General features: G+C 35.1%; 1 protein-coding gene across 1 annotated transcript in view; it reads left to right on the forward strand.

The window, feature by feature from the left end:
- Positions 1-989: 989 nt before the first annotated feature.
- The window catches only part of rnf220b (ring finger protein 220b), a 73163-nt gene continuing 58332 nt past the window's right edge, over positions 990-15820 (forward strand). Inside the window, exons 1-2 of the mRNA XM_056463832.1 lie at positions 990-1181; positions 3072-3812. Of these exons, the coding sequence (XP_056319807.1) occupies positions 3188-3812 (625 nt within the window). The 5' untranslated portion in view covers positions 990-1181; positions 3072-3187. The remainder of the gene's footprint in view (positions 1182-3071; positions 3813-15820) is intronic.

Genomic DNA, 15820 nt, shown 5'->3' on the forward strand with positions numbered 1-15820 from the left:
CCCCTCTATACAAACACTTTATCAATGCTAGACAGGCTGAGCAAATCTTAACCAAATGTAGGCTATGCGAGTATGTGTATGTTTAGCTTTGTTTATGCTGCCTGAGTCTAATATTTTAGTTCTTCATTGTATAATGCATACATATATAAAATATTATGACGTACTAATAATGCATATATAAATTAGATGTAATCTTTATTATTTAACAAGAAAAAAGTATATATATATATATATATATATATATATATATATATATATATATATATATATATATATATATATATATATATATATATATATATATATATATATAAATATGCTAAATATATATAAATATGCTAAATATAGGGCTTGTTGTTTATGATTTGAGTGCATGATTCCTGTGGGTATCATGTCAAATCAGACCGTACCATTTAATTGCCATTTTGACCATGTGTGGCTTTGGGTGGTCAAGTTAATATAGCATGATAGAAGAAGCATTTATGCAGTCTTTAAATCAACAAGCCAAGGTCGTCAGAACTGACGCTGGCGCTGTTTGTGATAACTTAGACTGTATGAAAGCTGTCAGATGTTGTGAATTGAATATCCTTACCGCTAAAGGTGCTATATGATGTTTAACCAGCAGATGGACTCCCGTGCCAGCGTGTGAGAGTCCCAACTAACCAATTCCGATGCAAAAAAGATGTTAGAAGCATTTGGAAATGTATTGGTGGTCTTTTATATCCCTCTGATGCCCTGACATCATTCACTGTAGTTGAGGCGCAGAATGGAGATTTACATTTGACAAAATATCCAAGTCGTACAGCGAGGTGGAGGATGATACATTTAAAGTTAACAGAGCGGCACGAGCTGTAAGGAGTGTGTTTGTGTGTATGTGTATGTGTGTGTGAGAGAGAGAGAGAGAGAGAGAAGAGAGAGAGAGCGAGCGAGCGCGTGGCGGTACAGTGAGCGGCTCGCGCGCATTAACAGAAGTGCGCGCGGATCGGATGTTGACACATCACGCGCATCTGCATAATCTATATCACAGCGCTAAACAGCTCAACTCTTGTCAAAACTGTATAACAATTTTACCGCTCATTTCTCTTTTAGTTATCTCTTCCGACTGACATAATCTGGACTTGACCTTGGATAAAAGAACATTTTTATCTCTGACTGAGAATAAGATGCTTGACTACAATATTGTAAGTACTACAAAGGCTTTTTCTTTATTATATTTTTCTAATGTGTTTTTCTTAGGAAGTGTTTTCTAAAGACTTTCTTGTTGTGTTGTGGTGAATCTAAATTTCTTAACATTTTGTTGTCGCGTGCGGATTATTATTAACGTTATAACTTTTCCAGAGTGTACTAAAACTTTAGAGCCTATGATGTGTCAAATTTCTGTGTTCAAGAAACTTACTTTATTGCGAGCCATAATTAAATTTTACAGTGAATTGAGGACTGCATCTGTGTCTTAAACAATGTATAAAACCTTTGAGTAGAAAGTTAACTTAAACTTAATTTTACCGTGTCAAATACCGAAATAACATTTTCAACAAAAGCAGATTTTGAACTCTGTATCTCTTCTTTAAAGCCTTATTTAAAAGCAGAGTTCACTGTAGTGGAAACAATCACTAACTTGTGCGAAAGTTATAAAAATAGATTTTATTAGTTTTATTAAATGATAAAAACAGCGGCATGCACAAATAATTTAGTCAGTCTATAATTGGCGTTTAAATGACCTAAATCTAAACTTTGAAGTTTTGTTTTCATAATTATCTTGTTGCTATTTTTATTGCTATTTTTATTGATATAATAAACTGATTATTTGATTGTCTTCTTATGACCGACCGCAGAAGGTATATAATTAGCTCGTCCTTTAAAATAATGTATTCAAGTTTTTTAAATTATTAATATAATAATGTTTTAATTTTTCTGCCTTCAAAATATTAAATTTAAATAACACCCAGTGTTTTCATTCATTTTAACCCTTTAAACCTAAAAACTCAAAACCATAAGTAATATCAGAATATTTTTTCTTCTTAAACAATACTAATTTAGTTAATTAAATGTTCAGTGTTGTTTAAAATTGATTCATGCAAAATGGCAGCGAAATACACTTGCAACATTAAAAAGAAAATCATGTATTTATGTATTCTGAATAAAAATGCATTATTCCTACCTCAACCTGTTTTATTACAGGGCAAGCAACTTGTTAAAGGGATAGTTCGTCCAAATAAAAATAAAAAAATCTGTCATTGTTTTCTCACCCTTTGCTTGTTTCTAAGAGGACACTGATATCTGTGACTATTTCCTACCTGACTTTCATAAAACTTAGTTTTGTTTGTTTGGCAGCGAAATACACTAGCAACATTGTAAACAAAATCATGTAATTATGTATTCTGAATAAAAATGCATTATACCAAGGTTAACCTTTATTATATTACAGGGCAAGCAACTTGTTAAAAGGGATAGTTCATCCAAAAAATAAAATCTGTCATCGTTTTCTCACCCTTTAATTGTTTTAAATCTGTTTGACTTTCTTCTGTTGAACACAAAAGAAGATATACTGAAGGAAGCTGAAAACATGTAATCATTCCTGTTTTTCCTACGATGAAAGTCAATAGTTACAGGTTTCCAGCTTTCTTCAACATTTCTTCTATAAGAGAATAAAGAAGCTCATAAATGTTTGAAACCACTTGAGGATGATTAAAAGTGAATACATTGTATTTTTTTGGGTGGACTATCTCTTTAATATTTACCAGGCATGGTTGCAGCTGGAGGGGTATCCGATGCGTAAAACAAATGCTGGATAAGTTGGCGGTTCATTCCGCTGTGGCGACCCCTGATTAATAAAGGGACTGACTTGAAAAAAAAAAGAATGAATGAATATCTCTTTAATAACATCTCATTGTGTAAATTCACATAATCATATCACATACTAGCAGACCTTTATTTAAAGACTCATTTGTGGTCTAAATATTCTATATTCAATATATGACATTTAAAAAAAAAGAAAATCGCCATGACATACATGTGTAAATTTGTGTTTTCAGGCTCATACTGACATGCTGTTTTTTTCTCCTTCGCAACAGCTTTCCATCAGAGGATGACTGGTCTGTGAGGCATCTGTTCATAACTGTTGAACTCAGTCTCCTTCATATCTCCTCATCCCATTACACTGAGTTCGGGTGTACATTACGCTGTTCAAATGGACCTCCACCGGACTGCCTTTAAGATGGAGAACTCCTCCTATATGCCCAGCCCGCTGACCTCTCCTGCCCTGATGGTCCTGGCATCAACAGCCGAGGCTGGACGAGATGCCTCCATACCCTGCCAGCCCCCTCGGCCGTTTGGAGTGCCAGTCACTTTGGAAAAGGACATGCACCTCTCGTTTCCCAGCGGCTCGTACACATTTGCCTCCATGTACCATCGGCAAGGAGGCTTTCCCACTCGAGACTTTCCCACCCCTCTGCTCCACCTTCACCCACAGTTTGCCCCACCCAACCTTGACTGCTCACCACTGGGTATGCTCAACCATGGCGCAGTTGGAGCTTTCCGGCCGTTCTCCTCCCCACCTGAGGAGCGAGATGCAGGGCTTTACCAGTCTGCCTTCCTCCCTGCCAAGCGCTTGAAGGGCTGTCTCGATCCAGAGGCTTCACCTCACCTCCGCTACACAGATGTGGAGGGAAAAGATTTTGACTTTGGGGGTGCCCGTGTCCCCGCTGGCTCTCCAAATGCCTTGAAGGTAGCGGAGGATGCTGGGAAGAAGCTCTTTGGCTTGTCTGGGCTCTTGGTAGACGGCTCATCCGGCCCAGAGGAGCACAAAGAATCAAGTAAGTGTCTGTGTGTTCAAATGTGAATAAATGGTCATTTTGCAGCACACACACATAAAAAAGCCCCCAAAATATTTGCAAACTGTTATTATTATCAATCCAAAATCAAACAAAACATGCTCAGGGGTAGCTTAAATAATGTGTCGATGCTCTTTGGGTAGGGGATTTATCAGAATAAACTGCAAAAGTCAGTCCAAGGCACTTGAAAAATCTGGAAAAATATTTTAAAGCTTTAAAAAAATATTTTTCCAAATTTTTCCATTTATTATTATAATTTATTATCATTATTGATATAAAATATATTAAATTTGTAATTTTTCATATTTTTAAATATTATAAATAGATTTTAAAAATAAATAAATGTAAAATATAATAAATATGAGATACAATAAAAGAAGTATGTGTGTGTATGTATACAGTATCTATCTATCTATCTATCTATCTATCTATCTATCTATCTATCTATCTATCTATCTATCTATCTATCTATCTATCTATCTATCTATCTATCTATCTATCAATCTATCTATCTATCTATCTATCTATCTATCTATCTATCTATCTATCTATCTATCTATCTATCTATCTATCTATCTATCTATCTATCTATCTATCTATCTATCTATCTATCTATCTATCTATCTATCTATCTATACAGTATATACAGTTGAAGTCAGAATTATTTGCCCCCACTTTAAATTTTATAAATTTTTTTTTATATTTTCCAAATGATGTTTAACAGAGCAAGGACATTTTCACATTATTTCAAATAATATTTTTATTTCTTCTGGAGAAAGTCTTTGATTGTTTTATTTTGGCTAGAATAAAAGCAGTTTTAATTTTTTTAAAACCATTTTAAGGTCAAAATTATTAGCCCCTTTAAGCTATTTTTTTCTTCGATAGTCTACAGAACAAACGATTGTTACACAATAACTTGCCTAATTACCCTAACCTGCCTAGTTAACCTAATTAACCTAGTTAAGCCTTTAAATGTCACTTTAAGCTGTATAGAAGTGTCTTGAAGAATATCTAGTCAAATATTATTTACTGTCATCATGGCAAAGATAAAATAAATCAGTTATTAGAAATGAGTTATTAAAACTATTATGTTTAGAAATGTGTTGAAAAAATCTTCTCTCTGTTAAACAGAAATTGGGGGAAAAAATAAACAGGGGTGGGGGCTAATAATTCTGACTTCAACTGTATATAGTAAGATACAATATAAAACCAAAGATTTATCTATCTATAAAGAACTCTAAATATTTGAAAACGTTTACTATAGTGTATTATTGTTAAATAAAGTAATTAATTAAACAATTAAATAAAAAATTTACTAAATTGATGCTGTTGTAATGTGTTTTAAACAATGTGCTGGTTAAAACAGGCCTGCCTAAGAAAACGCTGATATCTTTGACTATATCCTGCCTGACTTTCATAAAACTAAGTTTTGTTTGTTTGCGCTAAGTGTAACTTACAGCTCCTGATTTTGTTATGCAAGTCCCATGCAGTCCATAGACAAATGCCAAAACTAGGCTTAGTCTACCCGAGTAGGCTATAACTGTTAGGCTATGCATGGAATAAGTACCGAATCACGAACAAATGATCTTGAGATGACAAAGGCGAAGGATTCGCAAATCTCTCAGCTCCAGACAACTTGTCAATGATAACGAGCAGGAGATGCTGCTCGGCAACCGCGTCTCTGAGTGCGACACCTCCGGCTCAATATCGCCCCCACGCCATCCATCCTGATTTGTTGACAAATGAGTGGGAGAGAGTGTCAATCTGGGCTGTAAGGAGAACGTAGCTGCTCATTACCTTGCTCTGTAATTGGCCGCCGAGGCGAAGGACCCCACGTTCATGCAGCACGGCGGGACGGGGGGAGAAAAAAAAGACGCTCCAGCTTAAAATCGTAGGACATCAGAACTCCTCGTGGGGGCGGAGGGGTAGAACCTGCGACATGAAAGACGCGACAGAGAGGGCTGATGAGCCACGCTATATCAGAGACGAATGTCAATAGGAAAAATAATGACTGACTTTGACAGCTAGAAGAGATATTGTTGGGAAGAAGAGCCCCACATCAAGGTTCTTTTAGAAAAGTTTTCTAGAATTGGGTTACCAACATGCTTCGCTCTGACTGTGACAGGATAGGGCGCATATACATAGACCTCAATTCACTAAATAATACTTATGTGTATGTGTACACAATATAGATATTTATAAAGGAAGCACACACACTAATATTTGCATGCGTACTGTACATATAATTATTATAGGCTTTATTTGTGACCTATGAATAATAGTGCTGAGCTTTAGAAATAGTTTAGGGTGATGAACTGTAAATCAAAAATCAGATTCATGTGGCCTGATAACCTGTACACAACCTCACACACATGCTGTTGTGTCATCAGAAAGAGATTTGTCATTTGTCTCATATCTGACCCTTGGGCTGCGACTCCAAGCTCTGTGTTTTTTCAGTGCTTGTCTTTCAAAAACGTTCAAAAGGACTGAGTATCCTCACAGCTGTTTAAACAGTTAGATCTTTTATATTCTTTTCGAAGGACAGATGTCTTCACTGGGCCGAATCGTGTTTATTTTCCTTCGGGAGGCATTTTACTTTTTTTTTTTTTTGGTCAAGAGCTGATGAGAACGAAAGAGAAACAGTAAGTGTGGGTAAATGACTTGTGCCCTGCTGCTTTCTGGGCTCAGGCAGCGTGTGCTTTCCCAGTGTATTTGCTGAATTGAGCAAGTTCAGACAGCATTGTCAGACTCTGAATGTAAGTGAAAGAATGTAAGTTGTTTTTCACTGTTTATCACATTTTCCTTGGATTCTTCATAACTTTTCTCTATTTAAAAACTCATCCATCCATCCATCCATCCATTTGTCTGTCCAATTTGTTAGTCCATTTGTTCACCCGTATATCCATCCATCCATCCATCCATCCATCCATCCATCCATCCATCCATCCATCCATCCATTCACCCATCCACCCATCCATCCATCCATCCATCCATCCATCCATCCATCCATCCATCCATCCATCCATCCATCTATTCCATCCATCCATCCATCCATATGTCTGTCCAATTCGTTAGTCCATTTGTCCACCCGTATATCCATCCATCCATCTATATATATATCCATCCATCCATCCATCCATCCATTTGTCTGTTCATCAATTTGTTGTCTATCTATCTATCTATCTATCTATCTATCTATCTATCTATCTATCTATCTATCTATCTATCTATCTATCTATCTATCTATCTATCTATCTATCTATCTATCTATCTATCTATCTATCTATCTATCTATCTATCTATCTATCTATCTATCTATCTATCTATCTATCTATCTATCTATCTATCTATCTGCCTGCCTGCCTGCCTGCCTGCCTGCCTGCCTGCCTCTCTGTCTATTTCTCTATCTCTCTGCTCTATCTATCTTTCTGCCTGTCTTCTGTCTGTCTGTATATTGATCTATATAACACCGTAGAAAGAAATCTTCATTGATGATGGCAGACATCAGGTTTTCAGTATGGCGGTATGTTTAGGTTTAGTTTGGGATCATATATAAAGTCATCAGCAGGCTCTTTGCAGAAAGCTTCAATATAAGCTTGACAAAGGGAGTTTCACGTTCTAGCTATCAATTACCTCAAAGCCGAACATGTGTTGAAGTTATGTGTTAATCTGATCCAGTCAGACAGGTGAATTTGCTCCTTCAGTTCTTCTGACGTTCGATCAGCAGACATATACACAATACACTTCTCAAAAGCAATCATACTTTAAATAAACAAGTTCAAATTCCCATTGAAATCCAGAAGTGCCGTTCTATAAACTCTAGAGGGTTTTCCCAGGACGCCATGGGAAACAGAGCTGTCAGTGTTTGGAATTTCAGTTCTAATTGGTTATTTGGAGCCTCCTGCCAGTTTTTACTCCAGCGATTCAGTTAGTATGACAGTTTTATCATTGAAGCGATTTGTCGTGTATTCTCCCCGTGCCAGAGACTGCTGTAAGATGTCTGGTTTTCATTGATGTCGGAAATTACACGGATCACCTCATTCACACAGAGAGAGACAGAGGCAAACAAAAGTCAGAAGATATAAAGCTTATCAGTGGGACTGTAGCAACTCCCCTGACTGGTGCTTAAAAACAAGAGAAAAATTTACAACCTGAAAAAAAACGTCTCTGTTTATTGCTCGCTTATTAGTAAAGACGAGCCATAATAAGCCCACCAGCTAATCTCTGGCCGAGATGAAGGTGTTCATCACGTTACCCTGTTGTGGCTGACTTTATTGCCTGGGCTGGTGTATTGAATTTGCCATTGTAAATATGAAGTCTTTTGTTCCTTATCATACAGCAGGTACTATCTCTAATCCCCACAATCAACCCTCAATGGCAGGGGAGGGTCAAATTATAAATCTGCCCAGACCCTAAAAATGTTATCACTGCTTCGCCTGTGTGTGTGTTTCTGCCAAGAGAAGTCGACTGTTGTCTCTATGGCTGTACGGGCCTTTATGAAGCAAACTGATTGGGCGGCCTTATTAAGGGTGCCCTTAAGGGACAAAAAGAGCATATGTATGAGCTACAGCTGGCAGATGCTATAAAACGAGGCTCATTGTGAGAACTGCAGATGGACTTTATTCAACTGGCTGCCACAGAGATCATAAATCTGAGGAGATTGTCCAGCGGCCACGGTGTTGTATTGATCTGCCCAATGTTCCTGTCATCTTCTTCTTGTCCTTAAAGGTTAGAACTTTGCAAGGACCATTTTGATATTTAGGTTTAGAAATTTAGTGTTCTGGAGAATATGTATGAAAATTAGTGCTGCACAATATATCAAAAGATTATCATTATCGCGATGCAATATCAGAATCGCCGGGAGGTTAGATAAAGCATTTGTGTGTTGCATGCATAGGTTGTTTATTCAAATTTGATCAATAACATGGGACCTTGCTATCTTTATACCCACCTCCCTAGTAGGTACTGTTATGCTTTTGGCTAGACCAGACCTAAAGGTGAACCTAGAACCTGAAAATAGCTTGGAAAAATAGCTTTTCTTCAATTCAATTCAATTCAATTCAAATCAGTTCAATTTAATTTAATTTAATTTAATTTTATTTTATTTTATTCATCTTTATTTCTATAGCGCTTTTACAATGTAGACTGTCAAAGCAGCTTAAGATAGAAGTTCTAGTAAATTTAAATTTATATAAATTTAATATAAGAAACTTTGCAAAAACATGTTAACTTACACTAACCTCAACCCTAACACTAACCCTAACCCCAATCTAACCGTCTACTTATAATCTAATGAGAATTAGTTGGCATGTAGATGCAATGTAACTTAAATACAACAAACAGACCATCAAAATAAAGTGTGACCATGAAGTGTGACTGTCATTTTTAGTATTTTTTGACTATTATATTTAACATAATACAGTTTATTTATATAAACATGAAATATTAATTATTAAACAATCACCTAATCCACTGTAAAATCAACTATCAACTAATCCACTGTAAAATATTTTGCTCTTAAAGTTACAGTAAATTACTGGCTAATAATTGCATTACTTTCATAGTAGGGTACTTTATTGAAATTCACAGTAATTTACTGTGAGGTACTTCAAAATAACAATAATTCTGTAAATATTTCTAAAAATAAAAATAGTGCCTGTAATAGCATAAAAGTTAATGTGTATTAATTTCTATGTTGAATAAAATATTAATAGTGTTTGAATTCCTGTAACCAATGTGCCAAGGATACAGGCATTTTTACAATAATTTGCTGTGATCATGATGCCTACCTTAATTTTACAATAAAATTCTAAATACATAAAATTTACAGTTAAATCCTCTAACATGAGGCTAATGTAATTTACTGTGAATAAATTCTGGGAATTTATTACAGTGTACTAATACTCTATTGTCTATATTCAGTTTTTTGCATAAAATAACAAAATAAGCCATATTTTGACACTTTTATGGTAATTTTTAGAAAGCACAATACCAATATTTTAACCTTAGAAGAGAAAAAAAAAAAAAAAAAAAAAAAAATATATATATATATATATATATATATATATATATATATATATATATATATATATATATATATATATATATATATACAGTTGAAGTCAGAATTATTAGCCCCCCTTTGATTTTTTTTTTTCTTCTTTAAATATTTCCCAAATGATGTTTAACAGAGCAAAGAAATTTTCACAATATGTCTGATAATATTTTTTTCTTCTGGAGAAAGTCTTGTTTGTTTTATTTCGGCTAAAATAAAAGCAGTTTTTAATTTTTTTAAAAAACCATTTAAAGGTCATTACTATTAGCCACGTTAAGTCTACAGAACAAACCAGCATTATACAATAACTTGCCTAATTACCCTAACCTGCCTAGTTAACCTAATTAACCTAGTTAAGCCTTTAAATGTCACTTTAAGCTGTATAGAAGTGTCTTAAAAAATATCTAGTCAAATATTATTTACTGTCATCATGTCAAAGATAAAATAAATTAGTTATTAGAAATGAGTTATTAAAACTATTATATTTAGAAATGTGTTGAAAAAATCTTCGCTCCGTTAAACAGAAATTGGGGAAAAAACAGGGTGGCTAATAATTCTGACTTCAAGTGTGTGTGTGTATGTGTATATATATATATATATATATATATATATATATATATATATATATATATATATATATATATATATATATATATATATATATATATATATATATATATATATATATATATAAATAATTACACTTAATATTTACTGGGCAGCATATTTGCAAAAGCCACATATTGTATTATGTTATTAATTATTTTATATGCATAAATTGCATAGTATATAACTTGCATGATGACATGCACACATGTGGAATTTATTTATTTTTGCAGGTGCAACATCCTGTAAAAAAGTAGTCATTTACTTTCACTTATTCTGTTTGATGTTAAATGAGGCTAATTTGATATTTCACATCCCGCTGCTGAAGTAGTTTACTCTCCTAATATTCTCTTAAGTGGGAAGGCTTTCATCACGGTCGGGGGCTTGATGTTCTTCTCTTGTTTTCTTCCTAATTCATCTTCCCCGGATGGAAGGAATGTGAGTGAGAAGGGAGGTCTGTGTACCACCCATACTGTACTGTAACAGCAGTCTTCAAACAAAACTCCAATCAGCCCAATAAGCCGCTGTATAGTTGATGTATTTTGTTGATGTCAGGTTTATTTGATAATTAAAATATGTTATACAATAATTTTACATCCAGTTTCAGATTTTATAAAGTTCTTGTAGGTTTCAATTGCAAAGTGTTTGATGTTCAGCAGAAAATGTTGAAATTTAAAGGGTCAGTTCACCCAAAAATAAAAATGTAATCTCTATATACTCCAAGTGTTCCAAGTCTTTATGATTTTCAACACTAAGGACAATATTTTAAGGTTATTTTTCAACAAAATATAAAAGTTAAACAGGTTTAAAACAAGTAAAAGGTGAGTAAATGATCGGTTATGGAAAGTTCTGTCATCATTTACTCACATTTGAAAACCATAGTATTTTTTACAATGGAAATCAGGGAGGGTTTAGTTTCCAAAATTCTCCAGAATACCTGCTTTTGTGTTCAACAAGTAAAAAAAAACTCCTAAAGGCTTGAAATTAACTAAAGGTGAGTAAATTTTGAGTCATTTTTGGCGGCGGTGGGGTGGGGGAGGGTTGGGGAGTAAGTTGTTTCTTTTAAATATACATCAGAACTTTAGCTTTGTAATGGCAGCCTAATAATGTTCTCCAGTGGTATCTTAAACACCTTTCCCCAAATATTCCAGATCATAGTCATACTATTTAAGCCTCTTATAACAGTCTCTTTGTTTTGGCTGTTGACTGCAGATCAGATGCATTAACATGCCTAACAAGGGGCTTGTAGGCCCATTACTGGCAGGATCAGCATGCTTGTCGTCTGAGGGCTTCACAGACTCTGGGGGCTCTCATTAAAGCTGCAGTACTCCACCCAGGGCTTTTATGTGTTATTGGGAACGTGAGACAAATAAAATAGGGGCTTAAACCCTGGAGGCTCAGTCAGATCTACGATAACAGTTTCTCGCCCACCAATATAAAGGCATTTCTGAGCTTCCCGCTTTTTATGTAATCAATAGCAGATTCTTATAGATTTTTAAAATTGATTTTCTCATTGCATAATTCTATTCAATTCATGTTTGTTTTTATAGTGCTATTTTAACAGTACATTTAGTTTTTACAACAACTTAACAGAAAATGCACCTGTCAGATATTCCAAGTAAGTTTTATTATTGTTTTAGTAGACAAAAGCTATTTTAATTAATTTTTTAATTAACTTATTTATTTATTATATAAACATATAACTAAGTTTACATTTGCATTTATTCATTTAGCATGCTCTTTTAAAGTTTTTGTTAAATTGGTACTTTACCCCCCAAAAAATGAAAATTCAGCTATTATTTATTTGTCCTGGTGTTGTTGTTTTTCTTCTGGACCACAGATAAAAATGAAATGGACAATTTAAAAAATCTCAGTTGTTTTCTGGATTAAATATATATTCATGTTTGATTAAAACATACTGTTATTCTGTTCTGTAAACTACTGACATTGGAAAAAAAGTTGTTATTTAGAGCATTTTTTACATAAATGAACAAAGAATGTTTTTAGATGTGACTATTCATTTTTAAACTATTAAATACCTTTTTTTTATTACTATTAATATATCAAGGTTTGGTGAATTAACCTTGATTTTTAATCACAAGAAAATGAAAATATTCTGGTCACGTACCCCTACATAAATTTCTGGAGAGTCCCAGGAGCTACGTTTTTTGCAGTTTTTGTTTTCGGAAACCACCAGAGGCCACTGTGTACACTTTTTCAGATCTCAAATTTCTCTCACGAGTGCCATTCGTGCCTGCTGTACTCATGTAAATCCACCAAAGGCCACTGTGTACGCTTTTTCAGATCTCAAATTTCCCTTGCACGTGCCATTCACACCTGCCGTTCTCACGTAAATTCACCAGAGGCTTCTTTCGACTGACTGACTTACTAACTAACCAATCGACCGATACCCCCACCCTCCTCCTTCCCTAAACCCAACCAATAGTGTTTTAAAAAGCACTGATTGACCTGCCCTCCCCCTTCCCTAAACCCAACCGACTGTTTTAAAAGCAACCCAGAAAAAAAAGACCCCTAATTTTTACCACATTTTTCAGATTTTAACGCATTCTCACTCTGTTATTTACGTTTTTTTTTTTTTTTAGCTTTTGTTTTTGTCTTACCCACTTTATAGAACCTTTCTTCGCCAGACTCGAACCTCGTTGTCATGGCCAACTCTGCTCTGCGTCTCAAGTCTGCCGATGTACATAGTGAGCTACCAGACAAACTTGTAAGAGCAGAAAAGCTGTCCATATGAGGTAAGCGGTCAGCTGGTAAGCGAGAAAGGAATGGTGTCTTACCGCCCCCTAGCGTTCGTTTTAAAGATGAAATGCAGCCATACGTAGCTCTGGCTACATAATTCACGATCTGCAGAAATGTATATAGGGCTACGTTTTCAGAATGAGCCTATGTTGAAAATATTTGTTGTTTCCAAGTATCATTTTAGCAAAAATATTATCTAAATTGTTATATTTTTATTTAATATTTGGAAGACGTTATCACATCTTTATAGCTGAATTAAACTGATATTACAATTTTATTCAAACTAATAATCCAGTACATACAGAGAATTTACAAGGGGGCTTTTCTCTTCTGTTGTGAATGAAAAAGGAAGGCAGTACACCACCAGAGTAATTACAAAATGACTTTCAGTTTTGAACTATCCATTTAAACAAGCACTCCATGTTTATGCTATCCAGTGGTGTGACAAAGAGACTCTTACTGTACTTAAATGCCGTTTTGTGCAGTTTGGACTTATTTAGGCAATAGACAGCTCTGCAGTAGATTGACACGGCACCTGATTGACCAGCATTGTGTGCCAAAGCGGCTCTCTCTGATCTCACATCAAAGAGCGGCAGGAAAAGACTGGAAGCATGTGGGGCAGACCAAGGTGGAGAGGGAGACTGTCGATCGCTGGCTCAGTGCAAAACAGCACATCTCCAGTCCCATGAGCCCACAAATCACTCAAGCCAATGCAGAGGGCAGAAAGGGCAGAATGTGGGTTTAAATAGTCATTACAGAGGGCCGACAGAGTCAGAGACAACAGGCTTGACATCTACCTACTGCTCTATGTCTCAGTCTTGCTTACCACTATTCCTTCTCTGTTATTCTGAGTATATGGGATGAGAGCATGCGCCTATAGCTTTGTATTGAGCTGTTTTGTGGAAAATTCTTCAGTGTTTTTTTTTTTTCTAAAATGACTGATTTTAAGAAATGTGTGGTCTTTCTTGTATGCTTTGCTGTGTAAATACAGATAACGATCATGTTAAAAAAAAAAATCTACCTTTTTTTGAACCATTAGGTTTTGTAATGTATATAAAGAAAACACTGTGATAAATAAATAATTAGGTTTTCTAGGTTTTTAGCACTGAACCTTATATAGTCTACAATATCTGATAAACAGTCAAACAAACAAACAAACTCTAAATTCATTCATTTTCTTTTCGGCTTAGTCCCTTTATTAATCTGGGGTCCCCACAGCGGAATGAACCGTCAACTTATCCAGCATATGTTTTTATGCAGCGGATGCCCTTCCAGCTGCAACCCATCACTGGGAAACATCCACACACACACTCATTCACACTCATACACTACAGTCAATTTAGCTTACCCAATTCACATGTACCACATGTGTTTGTGCTTGTGGGGGAAACCAGATCACCTGGAGGAAACCCACGCAAACGCGAGGAGAACATGCAAACTCCACACAGAAACGCCAACTGACCCAGCCGAGGCTCGAACCACCTTCTTGCTGTGAGGTGACAGCACTACCTACTGCGCCACTGCGTCGCCCCCAAACTCTAAATTATCCAAAAAAAAAAAACTTTGTACATTAGCAGTAATTAGCTTACATAAAACGTGTGTGTGTGTGTGTGTGTGTGTGTGTGTGTGTGTGTGTGTGTCTGTATTAGATTATTCAATCCATCATCATTGTAGGCCCACTGTATTTTGCCCACCAAAATGAACTGGAATGAAAAAACTAATGAGCATTCATTATAAAACTAAGCCCTTACAAAAAAAAAATAACTATTAATCAAATTGTTGGATTAAGAGCAATAAATTCTATTTATCAGTCTTCACAGTCCCTGTGGATCTGCACTGGAGATGTGGAGATGAAAAAAAAGTGCATTTTTACAGCAATACAAAAGATTTCAAGCAAATAATGGCATACGTTAGAGTTATTGTAGGCTGCAGATATAAAAGTATTTAAATAAATTTTTATTCAATTATATTTTTAAAGGTCTTTGCTAAATCTTTTGCAAAGTCTGATTTATATGCAGTTTGCTGTTAAAATATAGTAGATTTACTTTTTTGGCTCAATAAATAACAATTGCACCACATTGCTGTTTTCGTCCAGTCTATGTAACACTTTTTTTTTCTTCATATTCTCACTGTACATTATAGTTAAGCCCTGCTCATACTCTGCGATTTCAGGCACAATTTCGTCAGTTGAGGTAAAATTTGGGAAATTAGGGAAAGTCCTGTAATCCTATATCTGTGATCTTAGATTGTTGGTTTGACATGTTCACCAACAAGCACATAGTGGCCGTTGTGATCAAATAATTTCTCTGATGAAGTTCTGGCAGTGTCTGAAGGTTTCAGGCTTTTTATGCAGAGTGAGTTCAGCTACGACAAGCATTAAACCAAGAACACATAGGAGTGACGAATCTGATTACAAAATTAACTTTTAATAAATGTCAAAACAGCATTTTTTTCTGGTTTTACTATTAGTGCACATTGTGAGGTACATAAACACTACATATTGTTTATGTTTAATCCTGAAAGTTTCATTTCAGAACTCGGTTTACTGAATGGATGATGTTAAGCTCTG

Source organism: Danio aesculapii, chromosome 8 (assembly GCF_903798145.1).
Source record: "Danio aesculapii chromosome 8, fDanAes4.1, whole genome shotgun sequence".
NCBI lineage: Eukaryota > Metazoa > Chordata > Actinopteri > Cypriniformes > Danionidae > Danio > Danio aesculapii.